At 34.3% G+C, this 13,574-nt stretch overlaps 2 protein-coding genes across 2 annotated transcripts in view; one reads left to right on the forward strand and one right to left on the reverse strand.

Moving 5' to 3' along the window:
• The window catches only part of LOC136028546 (uncharacterized oxidoreductase YjmC-like), a 584,142-nt gene that overhangs the window by 477,265 nt on the left and 93,303 nt on the right, over positions 1-13,574 (reverse strand). The window lies entirely within an intron of this gene.
• LOC136027864 (uncharacterized) overlaps positions 1-13,574 on the forward strand; it is a 42,979-nt gene that overhangs the window by 15,632 nt on the left and 13,773 nt on the right. The window contains exon 3 of the mRNA XM_065705279.1: positions 4,855-4,938. Within this exon, the coding sequence (XP_065561351.1) occupies positions 4,855-4,938 (84 nt within the window). The remainder of the gene's footprint in view (positions 1-4,854; positions 4,939-13,574) is intronic.

Genomic DNA, 13,574 nt, shown 5'->3' on the forward strand with positions numbered 1-13,574 from the left:
CATTTTACAGAAGACATGAAAAACAGGACCACCAATAAAAGCAAGAGAAAGTTTCCTTTTTGAAACAATCATACAAGTGGTTTTCTTGTTTGCTACATTATTTCGGGTTTTGTCCGTAAGCTACCATAAAATACCCGGGACTTCGTGATATTATATCTGATTAATGCTCCAAGCCTCCACGAATCTCTATCTTATGCCTGAAAGCATATGATGCATGTATCTTATTTCAAGCGAATTAATAATCTGGAAACAATAGCGTAAATGAGCACTTGAAGCCTAAGGGCAAGCAAGTATTTTTCATTATACGGACTTACTAGGACCTTTCAACATTAAGGAGCAACCCAAATTAGGTAATGCGGGGCCCCAGAGATTTGATTCAAAATAGTAAAATGCTGCTACCATTTGAGCCTCCTAGAACAAGCATTAATCTTAAACTTCATTCAAAGCAATTTTGTCAATATTCTGTTGATAAAAATATGATGTTTTTCAGTAGGACTATCTATTTTTAATGTTTAATAAATAATGAATTTATTTGAGTTCATTTTTAGTAAGACATGGGTTAAATGTTGGCATAAAGCACAGGAGTTCAATGACGGCAACCCTAGAATATTTTTAATTCTAGACGTGTTACATATAAAGTTCTGACATATTTTGGGTATTGACATTGTTCACTACTTTTTTGGGAAAACTGTTAACTTTAAGTCAACTTAGAAAATTTGTGCTTTAAAAATGCACCCTAAAAATAGTTTATTTAAATACCAATAAAGTATTGACGAAGGATGTCAGGAAGCAAATCAAAGATTTAAAGCGGAAAAATTCAGAATTTTCAATTTTCTCCTTTGCGTAGAGAAGGAAAAGTTTTTGGAAAGTTATTATATTTGGAGATTCCAATAATTTATTTTACATTTTTTTCTACGCCATTGTTGTATTCAGGCTATTTTTAGAAATATTTCTATAAATTAATTTTTGTGATAAGACTAATCGAAATAGCAGTTACCATTTCAGGATCAGCTTCAAACAGCGATCCTTCCTCCCTTGATATTTTTTTTCAAAATTTGTTTTCAAATTTTCAGTTACTATAAGTGGCGCAATTCTTCAAAATCCTGGGAGGGGGAAAGTTGGAGCTAATTTTCCCAAATCATGTGAAAATGACAATAAAAAGCAAGAAATAACACTTTTGGTACCATAAAAATGCTTTTTAGTACTATGAAGGTACCATACAGTTACTTTATATTATTATAAAGGTAAATATGCAATAAAAAAAATTGATCTGCTTCTGTTAATGCTTGAATTATGCAGGTTTATCTTAGTTCTGACAAGACTTTGGAAGAAACTAAATTTCAGCTGGTGGGGCAAAGTCGGGTCTAGGGGGGGACCAAGGTCTGAGAGGGCAGATTCCCCCTGTCCCATAGCAAATTACTCCCCTGGTTACTATGGACTAGAGTTCACACTTCACCAGATTTCAAGGGTTACTATAACCATGATAGGGGAAGATTTAAACTCAATACGATACCATTTATGTAAGCCATATCCAAAAAAAACCTGAAGATTCTCTAGATAGTCAGCCTATAGCGCTAGGAAGGTAAATTTATGGTAAATAATAGTAGGAAGGTAAAAATGGTAAATTAAGAGATTACAAAAGGAACTGTTTTCTATTTTAACATGAATTTGAAGGCATATACCGAGCTCAAGTGCTTATTTCAAAAGTGTTTATCCAGAGGTCATTGAGGGCAATTGTTTTCTATTGAAGAAAATGACCTGCTTCAATTTTATTCTTGATACACTTAGTTTTAATAAACCTTCAAAAATCTCCTAGAAAACTTTCTCCCAAACGCAATTCCAGGGCTTTAAAATATTAAATAGCACACAATGGGGATGGATGGTGTCCCTAAGTTCACTTTGTCCCAAAGCGATCACATCTGGAGCTGTATAATAGCTGATTAGCTATTTCTAGGAGATATCTAAAACCTTTAGAAGTAAAAGAAATCTGTCATAGCCCATTACATGAAGATTTCTTTGTTTAAAAACAGAAGGAAAGAGAAGTGAGGGACGTGCGAAGGAAAAAGGGAATTGCTTTACTTCCTTCTCCCTGGAAGATAAAACAAACATACAAGAGGCAAAGTTTTGTAGTATTTGAAGTACCAAGGACATCAAAATTAAATAATAATTCCCTCCTGGATCCATCTTACTTTATTAATACCTGAAAAGCGTGTTTTCTAGGATTCTTTAGGCTTTTATAAAATCCTGAAGGTTTCAACGCTGCACCACATTTTGTCAATGTTGCAACGTTAACCGTGGAAATAAACAAGCAAAATTAACTGGTTAAATTTGGCAATGATTTTTGTCCGTAAAGTATTCAAACTTTATGAATATATTGATTTTAAGTGCCATCTACATCTCCAAAGGAGTCCAGCAGCCTTCTTAAGGTGCGCCACATGTTTTTAGTTTATATTTCTCCCAGGTTTCTCTTTTCAAAGTTGGCACCCGCTACTGCCAAAGCAGCACATGGCTTGAAAACTGAATTACTTATTTTTTCCTATTTTTTTAAATATATACAGCTCTTTAAGTTTCGAAAAAACTAAACCAAACTATCGGGTTTCGTTTTCATTGTCCTTGGTACTTTAAGAAAAATAAGACACTGTTCTTGCACACGGACAGTTTTTAACTTTTGACTCCTACCCCCTAGAAAGTTAATGTGAGCATCCCTGCAGCCATCTTTATAATTTATTATTTAGCTTTCTTGACAAATAGACCTTCTTACATCATAAGAACATGCCTGAAAATCAGATATTAACAATGTGTGGATTCCCAGAGCCAACCGCAAATTCAAAAGGAAAGCTACACCTTCCTATGGTGTATAGTTTATGGTTGGGTATAGTTTATGTGCATGGATACGGTGTATGGTTTTAGTTTATTTTTACTGATGTTTTACCTACGTTTCCTTTTAGTTTGGTGCAAAAGGAAAGCTACACCTTCCTTTGGTGTATGGTTTATGGTTGGGTACGGTTTATGGTATGGAGATGGTGTATGGTTTTAGTTTAGTTTTTACTGATGTTTCACCTACGTTTCCTTTTAGTTTGGTGCAAAAGGAAAGCTACACCTTCCTTTGGTGTATGGTTTATGGTTAGGTATTGTTTATGGGTATGGATATGGTATATGGTTTAGTTTATTTTTACCGATGTTTCACCTACGTTTCCTTTTAGTTTGGTGCGAAAGGAAAGCTACACTTTCCTTTGGTGTATGGTTTATGGTTGGATATGGTTTATGGGTATGGTGTATGGTTTTAGTTTATTTTTACTGGTGTTTCACCTACGTTTCCTTTTAGTTTGGTGAAAAAGGAAAGCTAAACCTTCCTTTGGAGTATGGTTTATGGGTATGGATATGGTGTATGGTTTTAGTTTATTTTTACTGATGTTTCACCTACGTTTTCTTTTAGTTTGGTGCTGGCTAGTACTAAAAACTGTGATACTGTATATGGGGATCTTTTCCATTAAGGATCGAATTTCTGAGTTTTCAAATTTTGTAAGCTATATAGGGCTGTGTAATTTTCCTCTTAAGCAATCTAAACAGTTAGATTTCATTTCACTCATCTTGATAATTTAAAAATGAGGCACTGTTATGGCACAGGAGCCGTTTCAATCTTTGCCCTTCATCCCCGGGTAAAGTTTATCTAAGTACCCTTGCGGCTAGCTTTTCAATGTATGTGTATCTGTATATATTTCTAAAAAAAAGCCATCGGGCGACATAAAAAAACAGAGCATAAACATAACAAAACCAATAAGAAAACACAAATAAATTAAAAATAAACACGTACCTATATGTGAATCTTTATGAAATTATTTATAAGAGATACATCTTTCACGATGTGGTCAGCCCAAGGTTCCAGGTGCTGATAGTGCGGTAAATGAGTTTCTTAAATATGGTGGCTCTGAAGTTAGAAATAAGCTACTGAGATTATGAATATGATTTTTGAAAAAGGGGAAGTACCTAAAGATTTTAGGAAAACCTTAATTAAACCACTGTATAAGAAAGGTGACAAGAGTGAGTGTCGTAATTATCGGCATTAGTCTAGTCTCTATAGGTAGCAAATTACTTAGTAATATGATACTTTTTAGACTGAGAGATGCTGTAGACAAAGTTTTTAAGAGAAGAACGGTGCAGTTTTAGAAAATGTGCCGACCAAATTTTCACTCTTAGGCTAATAATTGAGAAGTGCCTTCTTTGTCAAACACCTTTGGTCCTCACTTTTATAGATTATGGGCAAGAGTTCGATTTTGTTGATAGAAGAGCTTTAGAAAAGGTCTTATCCTTGTAAGGTATACCAGACAAATATTAAAGTATGTACAATAATAGTGTTGCTGTGGTTAAGGTAGGAAACTAAGTATGTATGTATTTCCAATAGAAAAGCCGTCGGGCCAACAGAAAACAAACATAACAAAACCAATAAGAAAAATACACATAAATTAAAAAGAAAAACTGTACTTATATATGACTCTTCAGGAATTTATTTATAAAGAGATACATCTTTCACGATGTATAAGCCCTTCATCAACATACTTAGCCAGATTCTTTAATGTCATTTTAACTCGTGATCCTAAAATCCCTTCAACCCACCTTCTATCTGTCAACACTAAGGAAAAACACTTATTTCTCAGATCCGCCAATTTCTTAGAATTCTCCGAAAAATGAAAAAATATCTTCATCATCTTCCCTACACATCGGACAAGGGACTGGGTTAACACTAAAACCCCCAAATTTCCTCTCTCTCTCTCCCCAGTATCAATCGAACCTCCCCTTAAGCTCAAAATCCATTTTATTTTATTTAATCTTAAGCTTCTTTTTTTTCTGAGCTAGACGGACTTCCCTTACACGGCATCGTTTGCAAATCAAGGACTATGTATCAATAGAAAACGCTCTGTCGTATAAAGTTAGACCAAGGTACGAGAAAATTAATTGCTTTAAAAATTGTTTTTGTGGTATTCTTCCTGTTCAACTGTCGACTTCTAAAAATGAGAATGGTCAATTGCAGAAATTGAATATGACTACAATTTGGCTCCTGTTAGAGTCATTTTGTGCCTCTAACTTAATATAGGTACAAAATTTGAAGTTTCTTATTAACGAATTTCATAACATTTTTCTAACCTTTAAAAGAAATCCTACTCATAAAAACAATGTTCTTGCACAAAGTCTAGTTTAAAACACTAAAACAAACGATCTAAGTATAAAAACATTTCTTAGGTATACTCCGAATAGTTAATAACATAACTATGAAAACAAGCAAAGGATGTCTCTTAACCTCCCTGGATTAATCTACAGGACAAAAAAGAGGGCTATCAAAAGAGAGGTGGTGACATTATTTTCCTTAGAGGGGTGAAAACTTCAAATTATATGCCGGGTAATAACTTCCTAACAAATAAACCATTCTTTTTCTTTTATCTTCAGATATATTAGGTCTTTTTGCCGTCTTAAAGACTGCATGGCGCATATCTTTGCATTTTTCTAAGCCTTTTTAATTTTGCAAACCCTAACTCCACCAAAAATATATTCAGTCACCTTGCAACCTTTTAAAATAAATATTAACTTGAGGATGATAGTTTATTTCGCGAATTAAAAGTGCCAAAGACAGTGAAAATGAAGCCCTAATTTTTGGGACTTATACAGATGTGCCGTAAGTAACAAGGAAAAAAGGAATTCAGTCTTTAATGAAAAATGGCTCAATGCAGTTGCGCAGTTTGGGTCGTAGTGGGTACAAAAAAAAAATTAAGTTAAAAAATTAGCAAAATAAAAGCTAAAAACATATGGCATCAATCAGCTCAGAAGGTTCAGCTCTACTTTGAATTGGTAGTCGTTCTTGGGAATCCACAGGTTGTTAACGTTTGCATTTTTACAGACTAAAAGCGTTTTCAGGATTAACTAGTTAGCCTTTCTTCTTTATTTTCACAATTTAGGGTGGCAACACTGACAAAAATATTATAACACCTAAAAATTTCATAATTTTGAAACAAAAAATAAGCATTTTTTTTAAAGAAAATCCGGGAATTCAGATATAATAGAGGTATGACGGGTTCAGGTGCTAAATATGCTTTATTTCAAAATTCTTGGTGCTTTAAGAATTTTACACCAATTAACTGATAAATATTCTTCATATGGTTGTTAGAATTAATGTAGTGACAGCATAAAACATTTTGAAATACTTATTTTTAAACGCAGGAATCATTTAATCGCTCAAGAAAATTTATTCTTTGATTTTTTCAATTTACCAAAAGGAACACCTTATGGAAAGCGAGGACAACCTTCTTATTATCTTATTATTTCTTCTTTTTATTATTATTCTTATTTCTATTTCTACATCTTACTTTTATTATTATTCTACTTCATATTCCTTATTATTATTATGTACATAACTTAAACTTTTCTAAGTTTTTCCTGCATTTGCATGTGAATTTGTTTGAAATCTGTTTCTTTAAAATCAATTCTATTAAAGAACTTGAAATCAATTGACTCCATCTAAAGTTTCAGTTAGTTTTATCTTTACTTTCCTGTAAACGGCATATTCACCAAGGCGGCATCAAGGGTGGGGTTATCAGATTTGAATCCCCTCCCCAAAAAATAAAATTGTACCCAAACCGTAAAGAAGTAAAAAAAAAAATGCGTTCAAACTAAACGTTGATGCGTTCTGTAAAGTTTTTGTTGTACCTTCCGCACAAAATCCTAGACATACTAGCAATATACACACTCTAGCCTTTTAGAGGTTGGAGAGGTGGCAGCGCAATATAAATTAGTTAAATAAATTTCTGTTTAACTTTTATTTTTACATGAAAGTTTTTTCACACACAAGCACTTCAACCCCTATTGTGCAACTGACTGCAACCCCTAGTCTTTGGAGTTGTAACCCACCTGGGACTTCAACATCCAGGAGAAATGATCTACTAAAGGGATGAGAGGAATGTAATTGAATCTACCTAATTTACATGGCTTTCATAGATCCTTAAAAACAAATCATCAAAGTTTTCAAAAACACCAATAAGTTAATGGTGTTTTTGAAAACTTCAACCCCTGAAGAAACACAAACACTTCAACCCCTATTGTGCAACTGACTGCAACCCCTTGTCTTTGGAGTTGTAACCCACCCGGGACTTCAACATCCAGGAGAAATGATCTACTAAAGGGATGAGAGGAATGTAATTGAATCTACCTAATTTACATGGCTTTCATAGATCCTTAAAAACAAATCATCAAAGTTTTCAAAAACACCATTAAGTTAATGAAGGTCATTTGAGAAGCTTCTTCACTCTTTTATTTAGTATGGCAGCAAGATCATCGGACGTAAAATGGCAAGAAATTTCAGATAGGTTTTCTTTCAAGTTTATTACGACCTGGAACTACCTTGTGTTTTATGTGTTGTTTTGTCATTTGTGTTTTGTGTTGTGTTTGTAAATGTATAAATTTTTTTACAAAAATGTATTTAATGTAAGTTTTTATGTTTGTATTACATTTCAAATTGCATTTGAAATGTAAGTATTTTTTATGTTTTGTCTATGGTATACTGCATGTTGTATTCGGCCACTGAATCTGAATTTGATCAAGTTAAAAATAATATTAGTCGCGGAAGTGTAGTTTCTCTTACGTAAAATTTTTGACTTACTTTTTTCTAAATCCAGGTCAAATTTCGAGCCCAGACTACGCCACTGTACTGTTCTCTGTTGCGTCATTATGAGATCATTAAAGATCAAGATCTAACTTATATTAATTGGAATCACGTCATACATAAAATCGTGTCATACATAAAATGTATGCAAGCTCTGGGGATTCACTGGATGGGGGAATTTGCCTCTCTCTAAATTCTCCCCTATTTTCTAAAAAAAACTTTTTGGCGGTATTTTCACTGAAGAATGTCCTTTTTTATTTTCTTTACAAAACTAAACTACAAATTTGCCCCCCTCTTAAATTTGAAAAATACATTTGGCATCCTCTCCCCTAAATCTCCGTGAACTAATGTCACTGTGTAATCTAGGAGTAAGAGAAAACAAACAACTGCACATAAAATATGTATCAACCCCCAAAGTACTTGAGGGCAGGAGCATACAGAGAGATACTGTTCAAGGGACTTTTGTCTCCTTGAAACATACGGGTTAAATAGCTTGAACAAGTTAATAGCCCTTTATTATTGCTTGATTTTAACATATCAGCATCTTGTTCAATTCATAAGTATGAGCTAAGTAGTACTGGGAGGAAGTCTTAGGAGCAAAGAAAGTAGGATCAGAGGTACTAAGTGATGTACGATGTCAATGTCTCCACGATACTTGTTTTCTTTTTGGGGTTCAAGCTGTCTTTCGGTTAGCCATAGGCTGTTGCAACGAAAGCAGAGTTGCAAACGAAAACTTTTTGACACTTTTTTGCCTTGGGTGTAAGCGGGAGAGTTCAAGGCCTAAAAACGTTACTTCTGAAAAAGTGGCACCATTTTTTCAAAGGTTCTTTAATTCTGATTTTTTTTCTTTTATTGCATGAAATTCTGCTTGCGCTTTTCTGGTGTGTTTTTCTCTGATTAGTTACATTTTTTTTTTCCGATGAGATGTGCTAATTTTCTTGGCTTTTTGTAAAATGACAATCCTGTAAAAAGATTCCTATCTTAAAGAAACATGTGACTGGACAGCTGGAAAAAAGTAAGCAAGCAACTAGAACTAGAGGTCTTATATTTAAGTTTGAGTCAAGCCTGTCCTACAGTTTTGTGGAAGGACACCAGAAGTATTCCTATAGGGCACATTTCTACGCTTTGATCCCAAAAAGATTCGGCAATTCTTGCCGCAAGGTTATTTACCGTCAAGCTTCCAATCCTGACAATATGTTGCAGCATTTGGGAATTCTGAATGAGAAACGGAAACTTTGAGTTTGAGTCAAGCCAAGTAGCCAATTTCCTAGAGGAACACAAAATTGTTCCTATTCGGCTCATTTCTACACTTCCATCCCAAACACATTTGGTAATCCTGTCCACAAGCTTTTTGACCGTCAAGCTTTGACCTTGCAGCATTTCAAAACTTCACCTAAAAGTTCGAATAAGATAAGTCATTGAAATAAAAAAGGAATACAAACAGTTCGTGGTAACAAACTGTAAGTAAGGAGTGATGCGGCTGAATAGTTACTGAAACTCTAAAAAACAGAGTTTTAATAAAAATGGGTAAATTAAAAGAATGGAAACTTGATTCTTATTCAAAATATATAAAATATAAGTTACGAGCTTATAAATATATAAATATATAAGTTTAATATAGCCCATTGAAAAGTTACGAGCATGAGAAAACCTGACCAAAAATATTGAAGGGCAGCTAGCCCATCTTCCACGCCCCTTTTTTTGCTCAAAGTTGCTTGATCAAAATTTTGAGATATCCATTTTGCTCAGAAAAGTCGAAAGATCAAATATATTTGTCTTTGAGAATGAATTGATCCCTCATAGTTCCCAGGGAAGGGCTGCAAGCTATGTTCTTTGCTCCTTGTTTACATGTAGTATTGGTTATTGGAAGTTTTAAAGATGTTTTAAGGAGGATTTTTCTGGTGGGGGTAAATATATGGGAGGATCTTTCCATGGAGTAATTTTTGTGGGGGAAGGGGATTTTTCATTAAGGGGTAGCCAGAATTCCCGTTATTATTTAAAAACGATCATAGATTAAATAAAAAAGACAGGATTTTTCAACTGAAAGAAAGGAGCAACATTAAAACCTAAAACAAACAGAAGTTGTTACAAATATAAGGGGCTGCCCCATCGAAGGTATTTTAGAACTTCTAAAAAGCTTATTATTTCAATTAAACAGCCCTTGTGTGTTAGGAGTCTTTCTTAAATAATTGGTACAAGAAGTCAAACTTTACCGTAAAGAGAAAGGTAGTGAGGAAGAATATCCTCATATATGAATTATTTGTTTATTTTAAGTTTTAATGTTGCTCCCTACTTTCAGTTGAACAAATTTGTTATTTTTTTATCATAGAAAAACATTTACAGGTCCAGGTAATAAAAATTCTGGGTCTCGAAATATAGCTATGGAGAGTTTGGAGATATAGAAAAAACACAAATTTACATTTAAAATGTCGTGTATAAACCATGCTTGGATGTTCAACTTCATTTGTTTCTGGTTTTCCAATATATTTTATATTTTATTTTTCCACTGCCTGAAATTTGTCAACATTCATAGTTTGAAATTTATATTATATTTATCCTATCGTTAACACCAAAAGAATCGTTCTTCTACCTACAACTGTTGTTTGATGGTCTGAAACTTTGAAATGCGATCCTAGGCTGCACAATCGTGATGTCTAAGTAAAGAGCGAAGTGTTTTCAATGTGTTATTCATTTTTTTTACTTTTGTTTTCACTAAAGCACTTCGCATGGAAGGAGCTGTCTTAGAAACTCCAATTGGGGCTCATTAGATCGGAAAATTGCAATTTCTAGAACCTGTTTAAGAGTCAAAAGTATTTTGAGGGAATTCGACACCCTCCCACACACCTTTCCCCGAAAGACATACAATAAAAATTTTGAGAGAGTCATCTTGTTTAGAATAGCAGAAAGGTCAGATAACTATGTCATCTTAGGAACGGCTTAGTGTATTAAGTTGGATTTCCTAGGGATTCTGAAGGGGATGTTCAACCCTACTCTTACTTCTACTAAGTATTAAGTTATGAAGGCGAAAATTCCTTGGATTATCGTGAAGAAAGTTTAAACAAATTAAAATACACTCTGTACATCCAAGTTGTCAAAAGGGCGCATCCCAAGAACGCCTTGCGGTATTAAGTTGGGATTTCAAGGAAAGATGAAGGGGGTAATCAATTAACGAAAAAGCAATATGTGCACACTACTGCTACTACTACACTAGTTCTTTTACTTTTACGACAACTACTGCTTTTATTGTGACTACTAATTTAGATAAGGTATTCAGGTAAAACTTTATGGGATTGTTGAGTTGGGTGTTGAACTAAATCGAAGCACTCTATGTCAATGCAGGTTATTATGAGGGCGTGAAAGCTGTGCTCCAGGAACCACTTAGAGCATTAAATAGAAACTTTCACTGGAGGTTGAGGGGGATGTCCAGCCAACCAAAAGATACTATATGAATATTACTACTACAACTTCTACCTCTATTATTAATGTTATTGCTAGGATTTGACCATTTAATCAACAATTTAATCTTATGATTTTAGAAGTATAAAAATAGCTTTGTGAAATATATACTATTGATGTATTTTTTTTCTACCTATCACGAATAAATCTTCTGTGCTTTTCTGATCCTTAACTGTTAGAAAATCGTCAAAGATAACTAAATTCATATAATAGGAGAAATTTTTGGAAACGGTGAGGGGGTGTTGAAATAAATTAAAAAAGTGGTGAACTGAATGAAAATGTTACCATGAATGTCCGAATTGGTGAATGTAGACATTCACCGGTGAATGTTCGAAATACTTTTTTTTCTCCTTGGATTTAGTCAGCATTGCCAGTCAACTTTTTTTGTTTAATGCTAGGTTTGATGATGAGATGTTAGGTTAGATTTGGCTAGGATAGGTTGGATTACGATAGCTTATGCTCGGTTTTAGCCCATTTCTGACATTTATAACCAAATTTAGCCTAACCTAACCTAAACTAACAAAATCTAACCTAACTTAACTTTTACCATCATAGCTTGCGTAAGACTGAAAAAGCTGACTGGAAAAACCAATCGAATCCATGCAAAGAAAAAAGAATTTATGACGTTCAGTGGTAGATGTTGATATTAAGCAGATTTTGGACAAAAAGACATTTTGTACATGATGTTGTCAAGGGGGTGAATTAGCAAAGTCCCAGTAACGTCTTAGGGTATTCTAATGCATGGATGTATACAATCTATCAAATTAAAATCGCGTCAAAAACATGAATCCATTGCGGTCTCTTTCGCCGATGCCCAAAGAAACTCGTTTAATACTATGCAATTGGTAGGGGTATTTCAGACATTGGGTGTGGAAGATTGTTTGCGCGCAACCACGACTGTGCTTATTAAAAAGGCAAATAAGTCAATTTCACGGTTGCGCAACGCAATTATCCAATGATTCTACCACAGAGGACGAGCTAATCATTAAAATTAGAAAATGTGTTGGATTTGTAACAAGAGATTTATCGAGGGTAGCGGGCGAAGGATGTCAGCTCACGACCACAACCATTTAAGCAATCCAATTTTATTGAGAGGGAGCAACTTTTGCGGACTGGCTCATAAATCATGTAATTTAAATATGAGACAACGTTACTTCTACCTGTTTGTATACACAATTCTAGTTATGATTTGAAATTCATTTTACCTGCGTTGGCCCGTTTGCAGAAAGGTGAATTTGTAGATGCCGCATGGGTCGATGGCTCTTTTTCTTATAATATCATACCCAAATCATATGAGAAGCTGCTAGTATTAGATTTCCTATGGAAAACTATAAATAATGGTCATACGTGCTTGAATAAAATCCGTTCTTTAGATTCCTATATTTTCCCCCAAATCCCCAAGTCAATTGATTCTAGTACAGGATCGACGAAAAGCGACTGTTTTAATAGTTTCCCTCTCCTTGAACAGCATTTTATAGATGGTGAAACGTATAATTTATTAACGTGTAAAAGCAAATACCCGAATGAATACTACAACTCCACCTCGAGTCTACGTGAGGAAAAATCGCCACCATCGAAGCGTTTTATGATTCACTGCCAACTATGAGTTTTGTACAAAAGTTTGGGCAAAGGGAGGGTGTAAAAATGGGGAGGATTATTGCAAAATGTACTTGGCAAGTGATGTATTGACATTATTAGATATTGTTTGTAAAAACATGGATAAAATCTATTAAGAATTTGGATTTGATTTGGGTTATTATTTTTTAACTCCTCACCTGGCGATGGAATTAATTCTAAAAATCAGTACTTTAGAAATAGGTCTGATTACTGAGATGGATCAGCATCCATTTTTAGAGAGATCAATGGAGGGGGTATGTTTTCCACGGTGATCGTATCCTGGAAACTGATCCAGATGGACAAAGCACCGGTGAAAAGTCGAATGCGGTTTTTCTGGAGATATATTCCCTTTATCCATTGGCAATGTCTCACTACTCTGTGCAGTGTGGTAATTACAAATAGCTTGACAATCCTTGTGCTCCAAATTTCCCCAATTTGCATCGTTGGGGAGAATGGACCGCAAGGATATTTTTTTAAATTGATGAAGAAATGCCTTTGGAACTTCATTACTCTGTAAAGCATTTTGTTTTTCCGTCCATAAGCAGACCGATGACTAAGGCCTCTTTGAGTCCATATAATTTATCTTTTGTTGAGAATGGGGGTATACACTAACACCTTCAAAACAAAACTTATTGCCGACCTTGATCCGAAACAGAATATTCTTTTTCACTATGTTATTTTGCTATGGATTGTAGCCAATTTTTCTGGATTACAAAGATTCATAGAGCCCTCCAGTTTGAGCAAAAGCCATACATGAACACGTTTATTGCCACTTTTGTCAGTAAACGTTCAGAAGCAAGGGCGAAAGTTGAAAAAAATCCATAAGCTCATTTTAAATTCAGCCTTCGGTAAA

The sequence above is a fragment of the Artemia franciscana genome, chromosome 6 (assembly GCF_032884065.1).
Source record: "Artemia franciscana chromosome 6, ASM3288406v1, whole genome shotgun sequence".
NCBI lineage: Eukaryota > Metazoa > Arthropoda > Branchiopoda > Anostraca > Artemiidae > Artemia > Artemia franciscana.